This window comes from Halichoerus grypus, chromosome 10 (assembly GCF_964656455.1).
Source record: "Halichoerus grypus chromosome 10, mHalGry1.hap1.1, whole genome shotgun sequence".
In the NCBI taxonomy this organism is placed as follows: domain Eukaryota; kingdom Metazoa; phylum Chordata; class Mammalia; order Carnivora; family Phocidae; genus Halichoerus; species Halichoerus grypus.
The window spans coordinates 71,944,898-71,971,768 of NC_135721.1; the positions used below are offsets into that span (position 1 = coordinate 71,944,898).

Sequence of the window (26,871 nt, forward strand, 5' to 3'; positions counted from 1 at the left end):
CCCACAGAGTGTAAAACCCAGGTCCCAACAGGCAGAGAGGGAGGGGGCGGCCTCCTGGCTACCCTCACACCTGCCTTAGAAGGCAACCACCCCACCTTACGTTCAGTGAGTACACTCCAGTGATGGTCCCTAGCTGCTGTGGGATCTAAGAAGGGCCTAGAAAGCTCTGTAGGCATGGTGGAGAAGCTGGTGTGCCTCCCTGCCATTCCATGCCTCTGCAGGCTGCAGGAAAGGTCAGCTCCCCACCCTTTGGCTTGAACCTCTAAGAGATGCTCAGGATGATACATCATCTCTTCATTCTGTCTCAGGCACCAGTGGCCAACCAAGGCTTCCAGGTCATCTGTTACCACCTGGCCCCTGTGCCCAGAAGGTTCTGCACATGCATCATTCTCTTCCATCTCCCATCCCTCCCGCCCCTCCTACCCTCTAGATCCTTCCACCACACTCTCTGGAACTCCATCTGACATCAGTCACTTCCTAGATCCTCCCCTCTTCTCTGAATGTGCATTCCCCTTCCTCTTGAACTGGAGCCTGGCTCTCTGCTGAGGCCCCTGCTCCCTGCAGTCATCAGGGAGGGGCTAGGTTCTCTCGTATAGGCAGGTATCAGGCAGGGCCTGAAGGTGGAGGGGGTCCTCCTAGTTTTGCGACACTCCCTTCATGTCCTAGGACTCTTCTTTCTCCTCATGGCTGTCAACCTTGGCCTCTAGTTACTCCCCCTTCAGTGATTTCAGTCCGCAGCTCATACCTCTCCTCCGCCTTTCTACTCAGCATCATCATGACACCTGCAGTGTCAGTCTTCCTCACTTCCTCACACCTTCTCCGTGTTATTTCAGCCACCTCTGAAATCTCAAAAATTTTTTTTAAAGTTTTAAATTTACATAAAGTAAAATTTTTTCTAATGTACAGTTCTATGATTTTGCACATGCAGATTTTCATAACTCCCACCACCGACAGGATATAGAATAATATAGAATAATAATACTCCAAAGAACTCTCCCATGCAGCCCCTCTATTCAAAGTTCTCCCACCCCTAACCCCAGGCAACCAATGATCTGCTGTCTGTTCCTGTATTTTTTGCCTTTTCCAGAATGTCACATACATAGAATTATATAGACTGTACTGTTTGACGCTGGCTTCTTTCACTCAGCATGATACCTTTGCACCTCCTCCATGGTGCTGTGTGAATCGAGTTAGTCAGCTTAGATTGCTGAGCGGTGTTCCATTGTAGGGATGGATTACAGCTTGTTTTGTTGTTGTTTTTAAAGATTTTATTTATCTGTCAGAGAGAGAGAGTGAGCACAAGCAGGGGGAGCGGCAGGCAGAGGGAGAAGCAGGCTCCCCGCAGAGCAGGGAGCCCGATGCGGGACTCGATCCCAGGGCCCTGGGATCATGACCCTGTTGAACGACATTTGGGTTATTTCTAGTTCTTGATAATTATAACAGCATTATTCATAAATGTTTGTAGGCAGATGTTATGTAAATCTAAAGTTTTCACTTAAGACAAATACCTATTTATTTATGGTGTTGCTGGGTCATATGTGAGTATGAGCGAAATTTCAATTTTCAGTTTCCTCTCCTCTGACAATGACTATCTGCATTTCTCCACACCTGACCCCTCCCTGACCTCATTAGGACCTCTCGTTCACTGAGCCTACTGATTTTTCACTGGTCATCCTCCTCTTCAACTTTTTTTCTTTCCTTCTCACACAACTTAGTTTTCATGGTCCGTCATAATAGTCATTCTCTTGGAAACATTCCTAACTCCTTCTAACATGCTGTTCCAGCTGCCCCCCCAACCTAGCAACCTCAACTAACCATCCATTCGGCCTCCCTTAGGGTAGAAGAGTGTGGTCAGAGAAAAACATACAGCTGTGCCAGGGGTCAATTTGTGACCAAAATCTCATGTGAGCATCTGATACTGACCATCAGTCTGGCCTCCTAAAATGGGGACTCCACACATCTCTTTCCTCAGAACTCTGACAGCCTCTCCCCTTCTCACCGCTAATGGTCTTGCCTCCTCCATCGCTGTGGAGATGGAAACAATTAGATTGGAGGTTGTTCATCATCTTCCCCTCACCAATTGCACCTGACAGGCTGCAGCCTTATTCTACCTTGCCTTCCCTCCTTTAAAGTGATGAACTGCCCGTGGTTCTATCCACGCTGCATTAGATCCCATCTGTGCCCATCCCACCTTCTCAATGAAATTATCCCACAAAGATCCCTTCTCTTGCCTGCCTTAATCAATTTCTCCCTCTGCCATCACTGTGCAAACACTCCATATGCTACAGCTCATCTTGAAATATAACTTCCCTGAGAAAAATCTGAAACTTCACAGGGGAGAAAGCCAACAAATACCATCTCAGCCAACTGATGAAGGTTAACATCAACAGTGAGAAGTCACACTGATAGTATGTACCCTTGATATGATGGCATGAGACTGGGTCTTTATGTCTGCTGTCATCCCCCCCCGCCAAGCCCATGATCTCTGTCTAACCATGGCAATAACCTGTGACAAATCCAAATTGAAGGATGCTGTTATATAAGAATATCTGAACAGCACTCCTCAAGACTGTCAAGGCCATCAACAACACGGGAAGTCTGAATGACTCCTTAGGATGGACCATGAAACTATCACAGTCTAGAGAAGCCTGAGGACACATGACAATTACATGCAATGTGGTATCTTGGATAGGATCCTGGAACAGAAAAGAAATCCATTAGACAAAAACTAAGGAAGTTTAAATCAAGTACAAATCTTAGATAATAAGAATGATATCAATATTGGTTTCTTATGTACCACGATAACGTTAGCAATAGAGGGAACTGCATGTACGAACTCTCTATAATATTCTTGCAACTTGTCAGCAAATCTAAAATTATTCTAAAACAAAAACTCATTAAATATTAGAAAGCAAGACAGCTTCTTCTTCCAGCTTTACTCCATTTCCCTGCTTCCCTTCGCAGGGAAACTTCCCGAAAGAGTTGTGTGTTGCTGTGGTCTCTATTCACTCTCTGCTCCAGCCAGCTCATTCTTCAACCACTCCCATCAAGCTGCTGTGCTGTGCTCTCTACCCAAAATGCATTGTGCAAGGTCAATGACGATCTCCATGTTGCCAAACCCCAGAGCCAATTTTGTTTCCTTCTCGTACCTGACCTTTCAGTCGAGCGTGTGGCCCAGTTAACTGTTCCTTCTTCCTGGAACACCCCCTTCTCATGGCATTTGGGATGCAACACTCCTGGGTTTTTTCTACTTGCTGGCTCCTCCTCTGACTTTGACTAGCACTTACATGGCCCGGGGCTCTACCTTAGAACTGTACTCTCTGTCTCTGCTCTTACCTGCTGGGTAATTTAATCCAGTCTCGTGGAGTTAAGTACAATTTACCTGCTGTTGATTCCCAAATTTATATCTCCAGCCTTCACCTATGAGGCAGGGACTCTTACGATGCCCAGTTCCCGGGGAGGCAGACACAGGCTCTCAGGCATTAAGGGGCTTCCCTAGGTTACGCAGCTAGAAGCCACAGAGTGAGGACCTGAGCCCAGGTCTGTCTGACTCCAGGCCTGTGCTGTGAGTGGCCAGGCTGCCGTCTCCCCAATCCCAGTGTCCTGCCTGCTCCCCAGCGTCTCTTGCATGTGCTGTCTGTTCTGGCCTTATGCCTTTGTCCTCCTCATCTGCTCTTGAAATGACCTCCCTGCCACCCCTGTCTTACCTATCTTCTTTCCTCCCAGCTCCGGTGGGGGGTTTCTCCCCTCTTGAGGCCCAGGCTGATCTTTCCTGGCTGCCTCTGAACTCCCACAGGACCTGGATTCCACCCAAAAGCAACTGAGGGTTCATCTGCATCTATTAGTTTTGTGCTTTCTGAGCCCAAGATGGGGGTCCTTGGCCCAAGTACTAGTGCACTTGGGGACACTGAAGCCCAGTATTTGAGACAGGGACTACCTAAAAAAATGTGGGCCCTGGGCCTCTATCATTGTATACCACCTCATACAGGGGAATTACTCAGAATTGCTTTTGTTTCTGCTCTTAGCTGGTAAGCTCTTGGAGAGATCATGACTTCACCAAATGAGTATCATTTTAAAAACCCGTGTGTGTGTGTGTGGGAGGGTAGCATTAAAATTTTAAAAGTCTTTTCTCCTGATTCTGCCTGGGTGGTCATGGAAGTGAAGGGATTGATTTCGATTTCACAAAGGCCACTGAGAGGCCAAGCAGTTCCCGCTGGGACCACGGAGTTCAAAGGAATATGCTGGAAGGGCTGGTTCTAGGACTGACGGTTGTGAGCAGAGGCTGCTGCTGGCTCTCTCCCCAGCCCCTGCATGGCCCTATAGGGACAGCTGCCTGTTCATAAGCAGGCCACGACTTAGAAAAGTAAAATTTGAATTTGGGAACCCATCATGCCCTGTCTCTGCCTGAGGCAGTCTTGGCCCTTCCCCTCCCACCTTTACCTTCTCCCTGGGAAGGCCCCGCTGGAGCCCTGCCACCTCCACACTGAGGTCCTCCCTGACTGCTAGTACCCATGCTGCCCCTTCAAACCTTCATCTCGAAGTGCAGATGGTTACGTGTAGACCAGCACAGCTCTCACGCTGTTTCATGTAGCCTTCTGAAAGCACGACCGTGACTTCTATCCTTGGGTAACCACCCCCCACCAACACCCCCCCAGGATACGAGAAAGGGCCCAGTGGCAGACAGAAAACTAGGCGGAAATATGGCTGATACAACAATGGCGCCCAGTCTTGAGCAGGTTCCCAAGCGTTCATGTTGCTCTGTCCTTCCTGTCGGCTGGCCTCCATTGCCTCACAGAGCTCGGGGTCCGCGTGCGCTGTCTGCGGACTATTTAATAGAGGCTTTCCTTTACGTCGGTGTAGCCTGTGACCAGTCTCCACGAAACAAGAGCCACCAGCACTGGTAGGATCAGAACACTTTAATAAGATATCAGTGTCAAAATACATTTCCTTATAAAGTTAAGCTCCTCTATAGTAATGTTGTCAGTAGGAGTTTGACAATACAGTAATGTTCATGAACTCGTTACGTTGACAGGTAAGGTTAATATGAAGCTTGGAATATTTTTCAGAGTGTTTTAGTAAAACTGCAAGGGTAAAATGCCCTTAATGCTGAGGCAACACACACAGGAAATCAAACACCAGCGTTTACACGTCAGTAACCCTTCAAGTTCTGCCGCCGTGCGTGGGGCCAAGCGGTGCTACAGTGTGATGTGGTCAAGGCAGTGACCAGGTCATTTTTCTCCTAGATTTCTTTTGAACTTCAGGTTTTTGTTGTGTTTTTGGCAATAAGTCCATCCAGCTTTACCAAATTCTTGGCCTGCCGTGCTTTGTGTGTGTTTCTAGAAACTTCCTCATTGTACCCAGGACAGAAGAGTTCCATGTGATTGGTAATTAAAAACCAAAAGGTATTGTCCCTCTTAACCAGTGGGTTATAAAGTGCTCTGAGAACACTTGATTTTCAGTGCTTCCTACCTGTGTAAGTCACTTCAGGTGACAGACCTTGGGGAAGGCCTGAGGCTAGGGGCCAACCAGGAAGTCTACCTGCTGCTCCTGGCAGGGCCACCTGACAGCAGGCGGAGGAAGGGGTGCGGGCCTGGTCAGGACCAGCTACACCCCCTTTCCGCACCCTCAGGCCAGCTCCATGTGCTCCGGGCTGGTAAGCTGGGAGGACCGTGGGCTGGATCACTGCACCATTTCTGAATCCTCACTTTCTTTCCTGAATTCCCACTGAAACCATCTCATGGTAATTCTGGAAATATCCAAATGTGCCACGTGAAAGACCTTTGGAGTCCCATAGCTCAGTGCACTTGAAGGGCTAGCAACAAAATCTGAAGAAAAATTAAAGCACTTCCCCTCCCTTAGATTCGCCCCACCCTCACCCCATAACATGCCATCAGACCCTCTTGGCAGCAATAATAATATACATACATACATACATACATAATACATATAGAACATGAGAAGACAGCTCGCAATGCTCCCAACACTTCATGATTCCACGTCTTGGATTGTTTGTCAGGCCCATGGCATATCCCCAGAGCAAAAAGCCAACAGCGAGAGACCTTGAGCAGAGCTAGGACAGGCCCAGGGGAGTGCCGAGCGATTGCAGTGTCGGCAACACCAGGAGAGAGAAAACCAACACCTTATGAAAAATATCTTAAAGTGATTTTGTGAGCAGGATTCCATTTCCGTTTCTAAGTTTTTAGATATTACAAAGTACCCATATATATGATAAACACATTAACCCAGATATAAGTTTTCTTTAAAAAAAAAAAAACTCAGTTATGTTTTTGAATAATAATTAACAAACAAATCCACCGAATGCGGGAGAAGAACCCCAAACAGTGAGGGAAAAGCCACATTGCGCAACCTTCACAGACAACCACATACGCTGGAGTTCACCCTTCACATTTCTTTTTCCCAAAAGTTGTGTCAAGATTAGAGCTAAGGTAGGCTTAAAAAGAGAAAAAAGATGGAAATTTACCATAGGGTGATTAGTTTTAAGAAAGAAAGGAGAAGGGCTTTGAGAGGAATAGGCCACGAAAATCCAGCTTGGATAGCAAAATTACTTTGTTTCTCTTTGGCAACAACAACAACAACAAAACCTTTTTTTAGTTAAATGAAGCCAAAGCTTTCCCGACAAGAGAACAGACATAACACAAAACTCGTTAGTATGGATACTGTGTGTGTGAGAGAGCGAGACAGAGGGACCCATGAATAATATAAATTAGAAGTAATCGAAGTTGGGGAAAGAAAAATCTTACAAAATTTAAGAACATGTTCATTGACAGAATAAAACGCAGCAGGGAAAACGGTGTATTTAAAAATACAGCTACTAAAGTGAGCATCTTTAGAAAAAGGCCACTACTTGGTGACGTGGGCAGGTTCGCCAGGTAGGTACATCTTGTAAAAAGTGTGTTGGTGTTAGAGATACCTAGTTGCAAAAGTAGACGTAGAGAGTGAAGCTGGCAGGGCGGCGCGGGCCGCGGGGGGAGCGGCCCGCCCAGGGGGGAGCCCTGGCTCAGGTGGCCTGGTCCAGGGCTCTGAGGAGGTCCCCTCCTTGCAGGAGCGTGGAGCTTCCTGGCACCGGAACATTCACCTCACAGTCATATCTGGTCAATTCGGGCAGCAGGTAGGGCTCAAAGGAGGGCCCGAGCAGCCGACTGGCCATGCCTGAAAGAATGGTTGGTACCGTGTGTTTAAAGCTCTCAGTCAAACATTCCAAAAAGGGTCTCCTTCATAAGAGGGCTTCTGGGATGTTTCCCCCAAGCCACCGATTATATTCGTGTCAAATAGCAACCCTTCTGGGATGGTATCTAGGATCTGTAAGATGGGAACAGACACAGGCAGTCCAGGGTAGAAGGGGGGGGCGTCCGGTGGCTAACCCTCCCAGAACTCTCCAGGCCACCTCGTGGCAGCGCATTCTCTGTGCATGTCCTCAGCTCAGTTCCTGCCCGAAGGCAGAGCAATGCCCCTGCTGTGAAGGAGGCAGTAGGCAATATGGCACCCTGAAACCCTGAGCAGAAGACATGGGTTTGGGGACTCTTCGGTCCAAAGAGCCCTGGATGTCCCTTCTAGAACTCTGGGGGCAGATGGCATGCAGCCCCTGCTGTACTCCTTCTGGGAAAGGCAGCTGCCCTCTGGGGCGGCAGTCCCCTCCTCGTCCTGAGCTGAGCCCTGCTGCCCAGAGGTTCCAGTTCCCGAACGCACTCACCTGACACCTTGTGAGCCGATGGCAGGCTGTAGTCCTGGTACGGAGGGGCGTAACACTGCGGGGGGAGCCCCCTCTTGGCGTTCTCCCCAGGGGTCCCACCAGAGGGTGGTGGTGGCAGGTGTCTCAGGGGTTGTCCGAGGCCCCTCATGGGATTTTGGGTGAACTCGTCTGAAAGCCCAATGCCAGCAAGTGAGGGCAGTGCCAGGCCCAGGCAGGGGAGAGACTGAAAACCCCCCGAAGCCCCCTTCCTTCACAAAAGGTGCTCAGGACTGGAGTGCCCAGCACTTCCTGACTGTATCATCTGAGCCTAGTGCGAAGGGGGAGGTGGGTGTGTGCCGGCGGGGGGGGGGGGGGGCAGCATGGGACCCTGTCCTGTTCGGCCAAGGCTCAGAGAGGCAGGCGCTGAGACTGTGGGGGAACCCAGAGGGGCCCCTGCATATGCTGTCCCCGCAGCCCCCCAGGAGGCCTGGGCCTGCTGCTGCTTACCACTGGGGAGGTTTGCGCTCAGCAGTTTGTCGGGCATCAGAGGGCAGTTCACGTTGCCCCTGAGGCTCTTCATCCTTTTCCACACCTGATGCGAAGTGCTGCTGCCTGATGGATCGCCCTGGATGTAGAGGGGAGAAGGCCAGAGAACCAGGTCCTCAAACGAAGTCGGGGGTAGGGTGGGCCTGCACGGGGGCTGGTGTGCTCTCTGAAAGGCCCCATCCACACCTCTCCCCGCTGCCCCCGGCAGGCTCTCTGGGCCCTCACAGCCACTGCGAGAGTTTCCGGGCTGGCCGGACCTCCGCCCTCCGCCCTGTCTCCACACCCAGCCGCACCCCCCCGGGGCGTGGAGGGAACCCAGACGGCACCAGGCAGGTGGCTCACCCCGCTCACGTCTTGGAAGGCTTGTTCCTCATATTCTCGCTGTCGCTTCAGCTTCAGCTTGTTGGCCAAGGCTACCATGGCTGGGCTCAGCACATCTGGACCTTGGGGCCCAAAGCCCTTTGCAGACCTGCCGAGCCCAAGAGAGGGAGCCGTGAAGGAGTTGGGGGCCCCACACCCCTCCTTGCCCGTGCTGGCTCAGAGTCCCAGAGGAGGGGCAGTGGGCTTGAGATGCTGACGGTTCACGTGACCTGTACCTCCCTCCACGTCTGCCCACCCGCCCAGCTGTATCCGGGCAGCCTCATCTGTGGCTGCACAGTGGGTGACACTGGGCTTGAAGATCTCAGTCTTCTGCCCTGTCGCTCCCCGGTGACGATGGGCAAGCGCCCCAGGGAGCGAGAAGCCCCAGATCAACCACCGTGACCCGGCCCAGTGAGCGCCCCACGGGTTGACACGGGCCTTGCTGGGGAGCTGGGAGGAGCCCAGAGAGGCTCACTGGGTACAGCCCACAGGCAGGGGAGAAGGAAGGGCACCGTTTATGCTCTTCTCAACCAGGGTTCCCGCAGAGAACTAAGAGAAGAGTCAGTCAAATGCTTGTGTGCATCTGTGCCTCGGCTGATGAGCCCCGGTCTGCAGGGAGACACGGTGGTGGTCAAGGCCCTCAGCAGGCCCCTTCTCTCCGCCTCGGCCTGACAGAAATGTGTCCTCACATACCTCGGGGTGATTCCCCCCAAGGCCTCCACCCTCAGGGCACAGGGAAGGCTGTGGCAGGGGAGGAACAGGGAGCCTTTCTGGGGCCCCAGAGCTCCCCCCCACCCCCTGCCGTGGGCGCCTCTGCTGACGCAGCCAAGGGAAGCTCACCTTTTCTTGAACATGGAGAGGTGAGGTGAGGTGAGGGGGGCGCCCAACAGTGATGGCCCCAAGGACTCCGGGTGCTGATCTGCAGCAGGCCACTTAGTGGGCCCAAAATGTAATGGTGGGTCAGGGGGCCACTGGGTGTTGGATCTGCCTCCCATGGAGGAGAGAGGGGTGCTGGTTTGGCCACAGCACGGCGGCAGGGACACCTTACTCCCGCCGTCAAAGAAGATGGAGGACATGGGCTGGTGCTCAGGCTCTATCTTCTTGCTTCCCAGCTGCTGCTGGTACTTGTCCAGGAGGAAGGGCCCATGGGAGGCCATCGGCGCCAGCGGCTGGAAGATGTTCGTCATGGTGCTGAAGCAGTGCTGGGGGGTGGACTGCGGCTTCTCCGGCAGGAGCCTCTCTTCGGGGCAGATGGGACTGAGCTGGAAGTCTTCACCGTCCATGGGGATGTAAGGTGCCAGGGTCTCCAAGTCCAGCTCACTGAAGTCCGTCTGAGGACAGAGCAGAGGCAAAGGCGCGGTGAGGTGGGCATCACCTCGAGAACGCTATTCCAGCCCCTCGTCCATCCCTCGCAGCCCTGCCTGTGCCCTCCCTCTCCTGCACCCCTTCCCTTCAGCAGTGTCCCTCCCTTGCTCTAGCACAGCCTTTGATCCCTGTGGCCCACCAACAGAAAACTCAGATTTGTCTCTTGGCCTGGGATGCTAGCCTTTCCAGGGGTTTGCGCCCCCTTCAGTGTGTGCCCCAGATCTCCACGCTCCACTCGGTGGTCCCTGCACGTTCCGCATGGGTGACCCTGCCTCACCCCACCTGAAACGCCCTCCTCTCTCCTGTCTCCTGTCCAAACCCCACCCTCTCTCCTGTGGCCCCAGTGAGGCTGCCCCTGAGGCCCGTGGTGTACACAGTGGCTCGTGGGGAGCCAGGGACAGCTCTGTCCTCCTCTCCTGCACAGGCGTGAGCACAAAGTGCGCACCCCGGCTTCGTCTGTGGCCTGCTTGTAGAGTAAGAGCGCCCTGCTGGCAGAGAGCCTTTCACAAAAGTTCTCGGGCATCGTGCTTAAGCTCCCAGTGTCCTGACGGGCACTACGGGGTGTACCCAAAAGCCCACGGCAAAAATGATGCCCTCGCTGGTGGCGCGGGGGTGGGGGGCGGTGTGCAGCTTAGTGATGATGCGCTGCATGGCACCGTGGAAGAAGAGAAGCAGACAGAATCAAGTCCTGAGTAACGGACCCCTCAGGAGTTCCGAGGAGAGAGCAGGAAGGGTTCAAGTAGGGAAGTTGTGCCGAATTGTGGAAGTTTGCACCAGGCAGGACGAAGAGACCGGCTGAGCAGCAAGGGGATTTGTTAGAAGAACTGGAACTAAGACAAAGGGGGCCTTAAACATCCACCCACTTCGTCCCTGTTTTTGTAATTTTTCAGGAACACCAGTCCCTTTCAAGGACACTGCCCATGTGCATCCCTGAAAAGTTGTGTGTAAATGAAAATCTGTCAGAGATCCTTCTAAGATGCATTTAAAATAGAAGTTGTTATTTCAGAATCCTAAGATGAATGTGTTTGTGAGGAGAGTAATTGTCCCTTGTGGTTTATAAACTTCTCACAATTCTGGATCTCCTCTTTAAACATAGGGCTTCTTTAAGAAAGGATCAGGTAGTTTGCTTTCTTGGTGCACATGAAAACCTGGCCTCAGTAAAGAGTGCACGAGCTGGATGGGGCCTGCAAAGCAGAGGACTGAGGTGGGAGAAGGGGACTAGCCCAGGCTCCACTTCCCATGTAAGATCAGGACCTTGGCCAAGTGCCCCCACTGGTCTCTGCAACAAAGGGATGCAGCTGCAAGATCGGGTGTGAGCCTTCACCACCCACCAGCGGGCAGGCACGGCCCGTCTACCTGGGTGCCGCCCTGGTCCTTTGCCTCTGTATCCATGGTGAAGAGCTTCTCGATCACTTCAATCTTCAGATCATCATTCAGGGATGTGTAATAGTCTCCGGGGCTGCTGGGCTGGGGGCCAGGAAGGAGAGTGACTAAGTCAAGAGGAGGGCACTGCTCTCACCAGAAGTCCAAGGTGAAAGGAGCAGTACATTCCTAGACTCCCAGATTCATCCCCAGTCTGAGACACAAGTATGTGGACAGGGACCCCTCCTTACGAGAAGGCCGTGGCCGGCGGGGCTCCAGAAACCATATAGCTCTCTGCTCCGGGCAGGATGGTGACGGCCCTGCCCGGTGCCTGAGCTACGGGCTCAAAGCTGTGTGCCACTCAGCCCCCACCTTCAAGGAACTTAGCATTTAGATGGGGGTGCACACAGAGCACCCAGCTGGAACAGCGGGCAATAAGTGTCCCCACGCGCCTAGGGGACTCTGGGCCATATTCCTAGGTGGGCCGTCTACTCGGCCATCCTGCAGCAGCCAAAAGGGGCAGCCCACCCTTTCCATGTCCGCACCCCAAGGCGGGGTGCTCACCGTGGAGCAGCTGCTGCTGCTGCTAGCACTTGGGGTGGCGCTCCCGGAGGCCGCCGCTTGGGGCACGGTGAAGGCGGGCAGGCTCCCTGGCTCGCTCTGGCTCCTCGGCTCTCTGGGCCACGGCTGGCTTGGGGGCAGCAGGGTGCTGCCGTAGGATGAGGCTTCCTCGAAGCTCTGGCTCCCTGTGGAGACAAGGGCCTGGCTGGTTACCACCCACAACCCCTGGCCTTACCCCCGGGCACAGAAAGCCCAGAGGGTGCACGGAAGGTCCTCAGAGGGTCGGAAAGCATGCCTGGGGCTTTCAGTCTCCAAGGCCCCGCTGCAACTACGGGCCCCGAACCGGGACTGTGAGGCAACGAACTGCCTTCCTTGGAAGGGAGCGCCCTTCTGGAGCATTTCCTTGTCAGAGACTACAGGCACTAGGGCCCACCTCCTTGACAAGGGGTCGGGAATGTCCCCGAGGAGGAGGTTGTAAGAGTTCCTCAGTCCTGCCACAACACAGGGCCACTGCAAGACTTCGCGTCCCGGGGCCACTGCAAGACTTCGCGTCCCGGGGCCACTGCCCTTTACGGTTTCTGAAGTCACGATCCCTGCGTGGCCTCTCCAGAGCACTTCCAAAGAGGCCAAGCCAGTGTAGGGTGAGCAGGGGGAGGTGCTGCTAGCCCTGGGGCAGGCACGGGAGGCTGGGGAGGGTGATGGGGGTCACAACCTGGGAACAAGGGGCTTCCCAGGTACGCATCGAAGGTGTTTCCAGCATGGGAGGGGGACAGGGCCAAAAACTCTGCCTGGGGCCACACATCTGGACATGCCAACATTTTAATTTTTTAGAGAGCGCGTGCACAGGGTGGGGGGAGGGGCAGAGGGCGAGGGAGAGAGAATCTCCAGCAGACTCCACGCCCAGCACCGAGCCCAACATGGGGCTTGATCTCACGACCCCTGAGATCATGACCTGACCCGAAATCAAGAGTCGGATCCTTCACCAACTGAGTCGCCCAGGCACCCCGTGGACAGGCCAGCATTTTAAAGAAATAGTGCACATAAAGGCTTCATCCTGGGCCAGCATCTTTTCTCCCTCCACTTTTCTGGAATTATTTCTCCTACCATTTCAGCCTGGCCCTCTCCCTAAACGAGCAATCTGTCCTTTAAGGCCCAGGGGGAGAGCCACCCTCTCTGTGAAAACACGGCAGCGGCCTCAGAGCATCTCTCCTGTTGCCCCCTCCCTCATGTCAGACTCCCCCCGCCTGTGCTGCAGAATCTGCTGGCTCCTCAGGAGAGAGCCCCCAAAACCCCCGCCCGTTTGGCACTTTGCAGAGTCCGAAGTAGGACCCTCTTACTCCGCGCCAGATGGCACTCAGCACAGAGTCTGGCCTCCGACAGAGGATTCACAGGGCCAGGGAAGGGGCAGGGGTTGAGGAAGCCCTAAGCCAGGGAGGCCTGTTACAGTAAGAACCTCCTCCCCACCCAGAGAGGGCTGAGCAGGCCCCTGTTCAGCTCAGAAGCACCCACCGAAATCCAGAGAAACGATGACATCTCCCGCAGTGGGCGCCAGCTGGGCTAGCTCCTCGGGCTCCTCCTTCAGCTTGGTGAACAGGTAGTTACTCTTGTCAGACACTACCACCTCCCCACTGCTGTCAAAGACGCTGTTCATGGCCATCAGGTGGGGCTTGAACAGGGACTCCGTCTGGTCCATGGAGAACACCACGTCGTTCTTCTCGATCTCACTGATGGGACGAGAGGTGCTTCAGACCTTCCACATTTTCTAGCAAAATCCTGTCATACCCCCGGACACATGGAAAGCCAGATAGCTAACCCTCTCAGGCGAAAACAGAGGTGTGGACGCCGTGCCAGCACTTTGTAAAGAACCACACAGTGAGGTTTGGAATCATGGAGGCAGCAAGCCCGAGCATGCCCTCCGGATATGGATGTCTCTGGGCGTGCAGTGTGTATGTGGGTGTGAGGGCTAGGTTTTCGTTTTACTCTAGCGGTGACCATCTCCAACTTTCTCCCCAGGCACTATGGAGTGAAGCTGTTACATCTTCTCCCAGGAAGCCCAAGCAGTATCTCTTTCCTTGTTCCCCGTTCAGAAGATACTCATTAGTGGCAACTATGCTATCTGCCTCCCCACGTGGGTCAGAGGCATGACACAGATGACAGATGGGGGCGGGGGGAGAGAGAGACACAGACAAAAAAAAAAAAAATCACCAGGAAGGGGCAACCCCAGGTGTCCTACAGTTCCCGAGACAGCCATGAAAATCCTGTAGGTCCTAAGGACTGGCACAAAGAGCTCGCAAGACGCAGTGCCGGGGTTCGGGCAGGTGTGCGTTCCCTCAGCCTGCTGCCCTCAGTCTGGGGAGCTCAGGCATCCTGCACACCCCGCCCTGCGGCCCTCACATGCTTACCTCAGGACGTAGTTCACGCACATGATGCACTGGGGCTGCAGGTTGCGAGGGTTGTAGATGACTGTCCCCTGGGTCTCCAGCCATACGTAGCCCCCGTGCTTCGCAAGCATCCGGTACTGGCCGCTCACCACCTGCCCTTTGGTGCACACTAGGGGAGGAGAAACGGAGCCTGAGGTCAGGGAGGCTGGGGAGCGAGACCTCATGGGGAGGGCGGTCTACGGGGAAACAGACAAGACCGGGCACCAGGACACAAGGACCTCCTCATGACTTCTTTCCTCTTCCAGATTATTCTAAATGCTCATTTAACATTTCTTTTACTGTAAGAAAGCACTGGGAAGGTGTCCCACATTGCCCAGTCCAGAAGGCTTCATCTGCTCCCATTAAAAAGGAATCAATAAATCTCCTTAAATTAAAGTCTACTAATGTTAGAATTTCTGGTAGTTTTCCAAACTGTCCATCTACTTTCATTCCTTGGGAATTCATTCTTCAGAATCCTACCTCCGAACTCCTCAAATCACAGAGAACTGGAAGAGGCATGATGGAAGCATTAGGAAATCTTGCTAGCATGGGGACTCTGGGAAAAGCACAGTCCCTCTTAGTTTTGGTTTCCTCCTCTGCAAAACGAGGTGCGGATAAAAATAATAGTAATGATGATAATGCTCCTTATTAGCTAGCCGGCATACGACAGCTGTTCACACTGAGGACCACATCTGCCTGGCTCGCTGATCAGGTGCAGAAATGCGGACTGAACGTCCTGGACAAATGCTGTATAGGAAAAGCCACCTCTTACCCGGGACTGTAGAGAACGTTGCGAGGGGCCCCACGGGAGAATATCCAGATTCTCGGTAAACACGGAGAATTGCACTCCGTTCTCCCGGTAGGCTCGGGGGCCACCTCCCCATTCACCAGGCTTGCGAGGCTGAGGAGGGCAGCTTGGTTCCTACTAAGGCCGCTTGTGGTCCTTTACCTTTATGTTCTTCTGGGCACATTTTACCCACTTCAAAAATGGAACAAGCACCTACCTCCAAGGTGCAGGAAGTAGTAACTTACTTGTGTGCAGTGCTTTGCAGGGTTCAAAACTGCCTCAAGATGAACTCATTGCTGCAAAGCAATTAGAACTGCCTGGCACATAAGTCGTCCGTAAGGATCAGTGTTACCATCAGCTCGTGTAATTCGCTATGACACCATGAGGTGTCTATCACGATTCCATGTTTTACATCTGAAGACACTGAGGCTGAGAACTCCCGGGTAATTTGCTGAAAGGGCCCCTCAGTGGAAACAGTAGACAGGATCACAGTCTAAATGTGAGACTCCCAATCTAAGCTTTCGTGGTTTGGTTTTCATTTTTAAAATCAACTTCAGTGAGGTTTAGTTTACCTTCAATTTAAAAATGCAACTACTTTAAGGACACAGTCCAACGAGTTTTGACAAATGTATATGCGACTGTCACCACAAAGGTAAACAACTTTCCCATCAGTCCGCCACCTCCGAATTCCTTAGGCCTCCTGCCAGGTCATCCCCATCGCCACCCCTGGTCCCAGGCTACCCCTGATCTGGTTTCTGTCACTATATGTTGCTCTTCTCTCCATCTGCATATAAGTGGACTCATACAAGAGCATGTACTCTTTTGTGTCTGGCTTCTTTTCACTCAGCATGTTTTCCAGATTCCTCAGGGTGATGCAGGTATTCGGGGTTTGTTCCTTTTTATTGCTGAGTTGTATTCCATTGTATGGAGGTACCATAATTGGTTTATCCATTCACCTGTAGATGGATGTTTAAGTTGTTTTCAGTTTTTTCGGTTATTACGAATAACGCTGCTATAAACATTGGTGTACGCATCTTTGTATGGACACATATTGTGGGTGTAGCTAGGGGGACGGTGGCCAGATCACCGGCTCAGTACATGCTTCCTTTGTAAGAAGCTGCCACGTTCTTTTCCAAAGTGGCGTATCACCCTAGTCTAGTCTTTCTGAACACAATACTGGGCCGCAGAGAGGATAGATGTCACCTGCTTTGGACATGAAGGAACTAAGGCCAGGGGGACTGTGACCTGCTTAACACGACACAGGACAGGAGCGACGCACTCTGAGTGGGACAATGGCACTCCCAGCCCCGCACTCTCTGGCTACGACCCCCAGGCCGCCATTCACTGGGAAGCCTCGATTTGCTGTGTCTGTGGTCCTGCATTGTCATGGGCCCCTCGGCCAAAGAAATCACTGCTGTCCTCCCTGGGGGGAGGTGCCCCACTGAGGCCCCCTTGCTGCAGAGAAACAATTTTTGCACAATTTCAAGTGCCTGGAATTAACTTATTTAGACGGATCTTAATGCAGACAAAGTTCAGGGCTCTTATTCTTTTTGATTAAGCAGTACAGCGAGCAAAGGTCTTAACTGCATTTCTAGTGATTGCAGGCGAGGGCCTGCTCTGACAGTACAATATAATTACGTCTGCTTTCTAACCATCTGTTCATTAATGCCAGCCTTGGTGAGGGGCCTGCTCCTTGGCAGATAGGCCGTTTATGGCCTTTAATCTTGTTTTCCTAAGAGCACATAATGTCCTCACACAACAAAGAGAAACCGCCCCCCCCAACTCTCCCCAGCCCCTACCCCCGACAGTAACGATGTATAAATTACTAATCCATTTGGAAATGATGGCTTTCAATTATCTAAATCTGGTTGGAGGACAGAGCTTCCCCACTCATTTCGACAGTAAACGTTCACAGGCTAAAACACACATTCGTGTGGAAACTCAGGATGCTGGTGTATAAACCTGAACTAGCCTCCAAGTTGGGCCTCCAATTATCCCGCCGCATTAGTGTGAGTCTGTGGTACAACTTTATTTGCACAAACCCAGCAACACACACACACACACACACACACACACACACACACACACAGGTGGAGAGACAGAAATAGATGCTTCTGTTTTAGCTGGCATTAACCCAATTTCCAACCCACACAGACTTCCCTTTGCTGGATTTGGGTTTGCTGGCTGGGTATGAGGCCGCTGAGCTCAGGGCAGCTTTACTTGGCTCCATCAGGGGAAGAAGAGAGCCTGTGATTTCTCTTCGGGTGTGAATTACCTTTAAGTGTGCCTAATGCTTCAATATATGGATTCAATAAAAAGCACCATATTTCCCCCTGGAGTCAGCAGGAAACTGATATGACAAATTTTTATCCCAGCTCTGTTTTAGGGGTCAAAGATTTTTAAGGAGGAGGAGAAAATCCTTTTTCTATGCCCAGTGAGAAGTCATCATTTTTGTTCCTTTTGAAAGCAGTTTCCTCAGCCCTTCTACCCCAGAAGACAGAGTATAATACTGTCCTCCAGGAATTCCCAGAAACTTTTACTATTGTCCCCTGCTTTGACTTCACCCTTGGCTGAGGAAAAAAGCTGGACTTTTCCCAATTTTACATGTAAAGGAGGAAAGGCCCAGAAAGCCAGGCCCTGGGAAATCCGTGGGTCAGCTGGGCCAGAGCCCAGGTCCCAGAGTCACAGTGTTGGGATGACTTTGGGAGCAAGAACTACCGAGTAACAGAAAAGCATGGGGAATCCCAGCATGAAAGCTGGCACCACATCCCACAGTTTCAAAGCTGGGGCAGGCTAGGGCTGGGTCACATCCACGGGCACACAAAGGCACTTCACCTCCCTCCCTCATTCTCTGGGTCCCCGAATGGGGCTGAATCTAGGCTGGTTGGTTGGTTGGTTTTTTGCCAACACTTCTCTGAGATATCATAAGGGGCCCTCTTGTACTGTCAGCTCAAACCCCAAAGCCGCGAGGAAAAAGCAGAGAAATTAGAAAGAGAAGATTCTCACTCCATCAGAGGATATGAACTGCGCTCACATACAGTTTACGGGGTTGCTAATCTGTTGGCTGCTCTGAACTCAGCTGTCCTAACCTTAGGATAGACGATGGATTTAGAAACGGTGGACAGAGAGCAGCATCTCCATTTTCTCCACTGCCACTCCAAGCCACAGCTAATCCTGGGGGCCCAAGACCAGCAGGGCCACCGGCAAGCTTGTTAGACTTACCTTACCCATTTTTAATCCTCCTACAATCTTCTCGGCACCTCTGTCTCCACCACTGTCAGCACTTATTTTGAAGCATTCTTTCCCAGATATGTGTGTTGCCCTTGGGTTTACTGCGGACTTAGTGCCCACATTTTATCAAACGCTATGCTAGATACTGAGGCTAGAGAGATGAGCCACCTGCTCCCACAGAGTTCACAACCCTCCTCCTCCTTCCGTTGGGGAGCAATCCTATAAATTTCTATGTCCCCCAGTGGGCCAAGTATAGGGCTATCGACCCAGGGTCCTTGCATGTTGACGGGCGGCATGGACTCAAGGATGTCTTGGATCGCCTGCAAACAGGAAGGCTGCATTGGGAATATGGCCAAGTGAAGGCACTAGAATTGCCCTGTCCTGTGGGGTAGCCACTAGCCAAGGGTGGCAATTTAAATTTAAGCAAAATTAAGTTTTTAAAAATTCAGTTCCTCAGGTGCACTAGACATTTCATGTGGACTACGCAGATGTAGAACATCTCCCTTGCAGAAAGTTCTATTGGACAGGGGCGCCTGGGTGGCTCAGCTGGTTAAGTGGCTGCCTTCGGCTCAGGTCATGATCCCAGGGTCCTGGGATCGAGCCCCGCATCGGGCTCCCTGCTCAGCGGGCAGCCTGCTTCTCCCTCTCCCTCTGCCTGTCTCTCTGCCTACTTGTTCTCTCTCTCTCTGTCAGATAAATAAATAAAATCTTTAAAAAAAAAAAAAAAAAGAAAGAAAGAAAGTTCTATCGGACAGTGCTGTTCCAGGATCCTTTCATAACTCAGGTTTTCTTTCAAAAGTTGCAAAGCACAGTGTCCATGTGTCACCGCTGGTTTGCCTGGACAGCCTCGGACTGAGTTCTCTGACCCAGCAAGTGAGCCGCTGGAGAACCGGGGCCTACCTCAACACATCTGTGAAGCTGCTGCCCTTCTACTTTCACGGGTTGAGCCCCACCCTCCCCCATCCTTCAAGGTCCAACTCAAGGGCTCTGTGCTTTCCTTTCCTGAACTCTCCCAGGTCTCCTCTTCTCGGCTGTACCTGCTTCTATAGCCCACAACCCAGCTGACTATGTGTCCTCTTGCGTTGCTCTCTACAGGGCTGTCCTACAGGGTTGTGCCAACTGCTGGCCGCACGGGGCGCTGGGTGGAGATGGAATGTGGGGACTGAGATTCAGCCCACCTTCCACTGTCTAAGCTGCGGGCCGTGGTATGGGTGTGTGCCCTCAGAGGAAGGGGCCCTTTTCCTAATTTGCGTGAAGTTGTCATCTGGGCTGGTGGCTGCCTCGGATCTCTAACCATCCTGAGGGCACAGGTCTTGTCTGCCACACAAGATGGTGGCTCTGTGAAGGAGGGACGCAGGTCTTCTCTGGTCTCACTGGTCACACCTCACTCAAGGCCATATTCCACAGATACAAGGGAGCCACAGATACAGGGTGCTCCAGGAACTTACGGTTCTGGTGACTTTTGGTCATGTTCTCTGAGTCCAAAGCATGGTAAAACTCATAGGCTGAGCGGCCAAGCAGCTCCTCAGGGTGGTAACCAACTAGTTCTGTGATTCTGAATTAAAAAAAAACAAATAACAAAAAAACAACAAATAAACAACAACAAAAAAACCCAACCGTGTGGGAAGAGAGACTATATGAATGTGGGCAGGGACTCAAGGAGCTAAATCCAGAAGGTGTCCTCTTGTGCAGGGAAATGCATGCATTCAGATGAAAACACTCCAGGCTTCCTGGTCATCCCATTCATCCAGGTTAAAAAAACATGGTGGTCAACCTGCAACTGTGGCTCCACCCAAGCCCTACTCTTCCTGCACTTCCTGAAATCGTGTTTGGAGAGTCAGGGGATTCCCTATCCCCCACCTCCAATATACACATACACCCAGTCTCCCAACAACCCCTGGAAGGGTCTCTCACACCCTCCACCCCCTGGTTTTTGTCGAAGAGGGAGATCCAGGGAGAGCAGACAATCCCCTTGATGTCCACACAAATGTCCCGGGACGGAACAAGAATGAAAACCAGAGTTCTAGATCACCAGACCAAGCTTATGTTACTACTGGGGGATACAAATGAAAAGTGAAAATGGTGTGGTCTCTGTGGGGAGGAGTGTCGAGACGACCTTTGTGTGATAAGCAGCGAGTGAGGAGGAGCCCCGGGCAGGAGAGCCCGCCCTGTCTGTTTGATCTTCACTCCTCTGAGTACTTTTCCTCAGGTCCTGCCTGGTGACCTCAGGTACTTCTTGCACAGTGGGCTTGCCTTCCATGGTATTTTACCTGCCCCTCCCCATTTCAAGGAAAGGGGGTGGGGAGGAAGTGCTGAGAGGAAGAAATATAAAATCAAGGTATTAGAAATGTGCTTCCTCATTACACTCCGATAAATGGGCAGCTCTGAAACGATAGGGCCCGGCCGTCCCAAATGTCCCTTTCTTCTTCTTATAACGTGTCTAGGTTTCATAGGAAGCGGACAGAAAACAGACAAATGTGGAGAACCATGAAGGATCACTTAACACTTAGGACTCTTTGCTCTGTATCAGAATCATTAAAAGAAGCCCCACCCAAGAACCACCCGATTAGCCACTTTCCCACATCACACCTAAATGTCTTGTAAGCTTTGCTGTCTCCTGCAGTTTTTCTAATGGGCTCATTGTCTTGTTTACTTGGCCTACCACCAGTCACAAGTGTTGCTATACTCTTATGATTATGAGCTCTATTTCAGAATGTATGACTTCTGAGTCCAGCCCTGTCATTTATCCACGATGGAAATTAACAACACAGAAGGGAAAGCAAAAGCAGAGAGCAGAAGCAGGGGCTCCTTGGTTTCCTGTCCCTATTTTCTCTCCGCTCCAAAGGACCTCTGCATATGTCTGCCAGAATAAATCATCCTAAAATAGGATGGAAATCCTATTTCCCTATTGCCCCACCCCGTTTAAGCATCTACAGCTTTCCCTATTACCAACTGCTATCGACCACTATCGTTACCATGATCCAGAGTAAATACAGTCCACCTAGCTTCCAGGACCCTCTGGAATCTGGTCTCCAATTTCCACGCACTGTGATTTTGGCTAGCCTGCAGCGTGTCTTACATCCTGTGCCCTGGCAGACCGCTCCCCTCGAAGTTCCCCACACCTGGCAAACCCATTCTTGCTGCAGAGCATTGACATTGTCTCTTCACCCCTCTTCTCCAAGCCCTAATGACTACAAAGCTAGCTCATGGCCTGACCCTCTCCACGGAGCCCTCTCATTCCGCCAGCCCTCAGTGACGTCTCCCTCTCATGAAGCCCTAATAGGCAAACCCACGTCACAGAGAATTACCCACATCCTCAGCTGCCAACCCCTGAACTCAGGGACCACTTCCTTCTTTGGCCTTCCCTACAAGGGGTACTCAGTAAATACCTGAGTGGCTGACTGGTAGATCTAGTCTCTCTTAGGACCCAAGGTACAACCAGAGCCCTGCCTCCCCCAGCACTGCTAAGGGATCTGGGCAATAAAACTTTACTTTCTCTCCTAGAACGTGATTAACTGTTAATGCATGTCAGTGCGCACGTGCACACACACGCATACACATACATACACACACACACACACTCATGCACACAGCTCTCAGCGGGACCCTTCGCGATATTCAATCCATCCTTTCTTCATCCTGGAGGTTATGCCTGGTGTTGGCGTGGTCAGAGAAGAGAAAAATTCTCTGCCTCAGTGAAACTTAGGGGTGAAAGACTTTGTCAGACAAGGGGCAGCCCAAACGGGCTGAGCTGCTTAGACCTCAGCTGATTCAGCCTGGTGGAGACTTCCAGCGAGATTCCAGTAGTTTGCTTGCTCCAGCAGGCTGGTCTCAGACCAGGAGGATCTGTCCCCTCACCTGGCCCAGAGCAGAGAGGTCTCTGAACTCATGTTCCTTGGCAGCCTGATCCTGGGGCTGGTGCCCAGCGGCACCTTAGCGAGGTGGAGACTGGGGCAGAGTAAGAAGACGGTAGAACAGTGCTGGCCCTTCCTTCTCTGAAACCAAACAGCTTTCCTGTCCGGTCCAGTGCCTTTTGAGCTTAAGCCTGGGAAGAGAAATTGTACCAGCGGGGCCTGCTGACAGTGAGCTGGCCATTAACAGGCTTGATGATTTGCCAGATACATTGCTTCTGTTCCTGGGCAGGGCTAGAATTTTCTAGAGACCCTCCAGAGTGAGGCTATTCTGGAAAAGATATGGTACCACTCCCTGAAGCAATGAACTTTTCTTTCAAGATTAGAATCTTTAAAATGTTCAAAGTAAATGTTTATTATAATCAGCCTCATAATAAAACATTTTTAAAATCTAATTACTGTACCAAGCATTCAAAGGCACACAATGGGCATGTTTTGGAAGTGCACAAACAAACCTAGATTTCAGAATCGCCAGCTCGCTTCCCAGGAGTGGCCTTCATTTATCTTGTCAACTAAAATAAATATTTAATGTCTCCTTCTTCATTCCTTTAAACAGACTACTATAAAAACTGGGAAATACACATACCCCAAACACAATTGAAGAACGTTCGAGTTGTCAAACTTCACAAAGCCAGGAAACCCCAACTTGAAGCTAATGGTCATTCGCCTCCATCTGCAGGCATGCAGACGCCAGTTGGGAGGCTAATGAACCCGGCTTGTTTATAGGGTCAGCTCCTACAGCACACAAGGGCCTTCCCTGCTAATTTCCCCGGGTCCCAGAGAAGCCTGCGGAGCTGGGCTGTGATAACAGTTTCATCTGCTCTTTCCATCAGGGGCAGGGAATTTTTCTTTCTTTCTTTCTAATTAAGAGCCCTGAGTCACTGGAAAAAAAAAATCAGTCTGGGGTCACCCATAAATTTAAAGTCAACTCAGTAGGGCTGTTCTGTTTTCGAGAAGTGGGAAATGTTAAAAGGGCTTCATTTACCAGATTTCAGAAGCAAGAATAGAGGTCACTCTTGAACAGTGAAGTGGAAGAAGAAAGAGATCAAGGACGAGGTGAGGAGAGAGATGTAGACACCGACGGGCAGCTGTAGGAGGTCGAGAGAGACGAAAGAGGAAGAGAACAGAAGATACAGAGGAAAAGGGTCATTATATTCTGAAGTGTTACGCCGAGTAAATAAGCGGGTCAGACCGCCGGGCTTTGGACTTGAGAATTCGAGATGTCCTCCTAACGTAAAATGATAGTTACTTATCGTCCTGCAACTGTTCTTTACCGTTAGGTGCTCAGAGGCTCTTTTCAGCATGGATTCCCTGTGCCCGAATGCCAGGAAGGAAACGGTTCTCTTGGCTACAGTGTCCATGCCCTTGCCTCAAGCGGCAGTGGGAGTCCAGCAAAGGCCTAGCTAAGACGGCTCGCCGCTCTTCCCGGGAGAGCACCAAGGCGCAGGTGCACGTGGGCCCTGGCCGCCGCGTGCGCGGACTGCCACCACCACTGCCTACAGTCAAGCAAGGTCTGGCCGAGGCTTTTACCCCTGCTCCCGACACCCGTGAAGGATTTGCTACGTCAATTCATCACGTCAACAAGATGGCTAGAAGAGTACTTTAAACTCTTTAAGAGGATACAAGTTTTAAGGACTTTGTAACCACCTGTTTTCCAAAGAATGCATTTGCTAATACACTGTGCTTATATGAAAGTCTGCTTTCTTTCCTTCCACTCTTCTGGTGATGGTCTCTCCCGGGCAACAACCTGATGCACCTCATTTTGGTTTCTATAGGTGCTTATGAGCCTTGGCACAGCATCTCCTTAATCATATCCAGACTAGTCACTCACTCAGATTTCAAGGCTTTCTGCTATAAGCCCTGCGTTTTCTTCACATGTCATGTGGGTACATGAAGTCTATAAAACCAGCTCTGTGGTTCAGGGGCAATCCATGTTCAACTTGTTGGGGTGATGTGTTACAGGTGTCACAGGTACTTTATACCCAGGAAGACTGCCCTGGCTCAATCCGGGACCGACCCTGCTCTGAGTGCCACCAAATGCCACAGCTGCCCTCTACCACCTTGAGACCCACATTCAGGAAGCAGAAGGTTGCCTTGAACTGTAGCAAGAGTGGAGCAGATCATGTAGAAGGAATAATTTTTGAATTATGAGGTCGATTAAACCTTGAAATAAATTGCAAAGAGAATTTGTAGAGCTGCCTCTTCCAGGAGTATTTGGAGCAGACTAGACAGGATAGTATGTAACCATTTCTTATATATGTGCTCAAACTCTGGGTTGATTTCAGAACACTGGCATTTGGAGGAGACACAGATGCACAAGGAGAGCACTTAAAGTTTCTTCTAACTCAAGGATCTAGAGAAATTCACTATACCTTCTCATATAAGACGTGTGAAGAAAGGCTAATAATGTGTAGATCTGCAAAAGTATTTAGAATATACTATATAGGAAACTAAAAAAGTACATGTAATGTATTAATCTGAAATATCACTCTGAATTTTAAAATGACACCCATCCTCTACAAAAAAGGTAAAATAAAAATAATTTATTAAATGTATCTCCTTATGCAATGAAAGTGTATAATCTTTTACTATGAATTTGCCTGAAGTTAGCCTATCTTCTTCTCAGATTTCAAAACTCTTGCCTTCCAGGTGTTTTGATGTGTATTTATCGTACAACTCATGGCTCCTTATAATTTTCTTCACTGGACTTCTCTTTATGATCCCCAACTCTTCTCTCACTATTATCTGTACTCTTCCCGACTTCTTTGAATAATAATTCATCATAAATTTGAGCCACAGAATTTGAAACGCAGGCATCTTAACTTATCCGATTTAGTAAACTTCTGGTATTAGTATGCCCTATGTGGCCTCAATCCAACGGCAAAACAGGGTTGCCTTCAGCTTCTCTAACTGTAAAGATTACATGATCCGCTTTGTTAATCTGAAATTTTCACTGTTAACCGTGACCCCGTTTTCTCCCTATTGATACCGATCCTCTCTACACAATCTGCATGGATATTTTATTTCTCAGAAACAGGAAGACTCCTACAACTGATAAAATCACAGTGGGGTTATATGAATCACGCAGCCAGCCCCATCCTCCCTGATACCCGGCTGCCTTCACAGTGACTCTCTTTCGCCACTAGGTGGCACCTCCACATGAATTTAAGAACCACCCCCATTTTAGAGTTAAACTATTGGGAATAACCTCTCTCCCCCTTTTCAGGGAAGGGAATGCTCTATTTTGTACCATTCACTGTGGTTCATTAGGTGGCTGGTGTCTCAATATCTAAACTCTTGGAAATCAGGAAAAAGCTCTTTTACTTCTTTGATAGAATGGTCTCTGGCACAGGATTAACTAGGCACAGAGCACGTGCTCAGTAAATACCAGGTTGTTCACTGGTTGCTCAGTACTTTAGGAAAGGGAGTAGAACGGCTCTGTGAATCATAAATGGAGACAGTTCATCATCGATCACAGTGATAATCAGGACACCCTCCTTTAGCCTTGCCACCACATTGCTCCCCTGGTCAAGAGCAGTCAACCACATACATGTAAATGTGACAGACGTGAAGTGTCACAGAATTTACTTTTTAAAATGTTTACTATGTTTTAGATAATTATTAGGAGACCTAATACAGTCCTCTGACCCTTTATTAAGAGGAGCAGGACAAATGCATTCTGAGTCACCTGCGTGCCTTTACTCAACTCCAGATGCTCCAGAGCTGGTTGTTTCAGCTTCCAGCGACTCTGGGAACCTGAGAGTTCAATGCAAGACCACAGCCTGCTTTTCTCTCTTCTGTTTTATTTCCCTCCCCTCTCCATTCTCCCTTCCCTTTTCTCCATGACCCTTTTCTTTCTTTTTTTTTTTTTAATTATGTCTGTGGTCTTCATACATTGAAGAAAAAGTGCTAAACTGGCTTTAAAAGTGATTTTGTGGATTCCAGTTGCCTTATATTTTCATCAAATTCTTTCAATTTTCCTTATGGGAGAGTAATCCCCTTGTAAGAAATCATCACCCCTCAGTGTGTGTTAGATGTCATCAAATCTAGTGAATTCCTAGATTTAACGAAAATGGAAAGCACTCCCCCCTGATTAGCTATCGTATGTAAGTGTTGGTTTTTGAAGCATTGATCTTAGAAGGGTATTAAGGAGACAGAGAGAGAGAGAGAAAAGAGAGAGAGAGGGAGGGAGGGACAGAGAGAGAGAGGGAGAGAGAGAGAGGGAGGGAGGGAGAGAGGGAGAGAGAGAGAGAGAGAGGGAGGGAGGGAGGGAGGGAGGGAGGGAGAGAGAGAGGGCGCATGTGTGCACACCTTACCCCATTCTAATGAAAGCGAAAACAAAACAAGCTACCAAAACCAAAAAAATCCCAGTCTTCATCAAAGCAATAGAGAAATAGCACTTAGGGATTAAGGACTTAAAATAGTCACTTTATAAACTGTCTAAGCCCTGTCTGTGCCCTTGTTAACTAATCTGCTAATCGGTTAAACACAGCTTCCGTGAGGCACAGCATTCTGTGTATTTAAGCGCCTCTGCCTTCATCCCTCCAGCACCACCGAACTCCGAGTTGGGGCCGTGTAATTAGGTTTCTTGAAAGGCAGGATTTTGCTGAAAATGCAGTGTGTCCAGCAGCACGGAGA

At 50.5% G+C, this 26,871-nt stretch overlaps 1 protein-coding gene across 1 annotated transcript in view; it reads right to left on the minus strand.

Annotated features, from left to right (window-relative positions):
- Positions 1 to 4,901: 4,901 nt before the first annotated feature.
- The window catches only part of EPAS1 (endothelial PAS domain protein 1), an 82,555-nt gene continuing 60,585 nt past the window's right edge, over positions 4,902 to 26,871 (minus strand). Inside the window, exons 7-16 of the mRNA XM_036121685.2 lie at positions 19,771 to 19,877; positions 14,287 to 14,434; positions 13,394 to 13,608; positions 11,888 to 12,069; positions 11,318 to 11,428; positions 9,437 to 9,927; positions 8,579 to 8,705; positions 8,198 to 8,315; positions 7,712 to 7,879; positions 4,902 to 7,170 (exon numbers count right to left, since the gene is read on the minus strand). Of these exons, the coding sequence (XP_035977578.1) occupies positions 7,019 to 7,170; positions 7,712 to 7,879; positions 8,198 to 8,315; positions 8,579 to 8,705; positions 9,437 to 9,927; positions 11,318 to 11,428; positions 11,888 to 12,069; positions 13,394 to 13,608; positions 14,287 to 14,434; positions 19,771 to 19,877 (1,819 nt within the window). The 3' untranslated portion in view covers positions 4,902 to 7,018. The remainder of the gene's footprint in view (positions 7,171 to 7,711; positions 7,880 to 8,197; positions 8,316 to 8,578; positions 8,706 to 9,436; positions 9,928 to 11,317; positions 11,429 to 11,887; positions 12,070 to 13,393; positions 13,609 to 14,286; positions 14,435 to 19,770; positions 19,878 to 26,871) is intronic.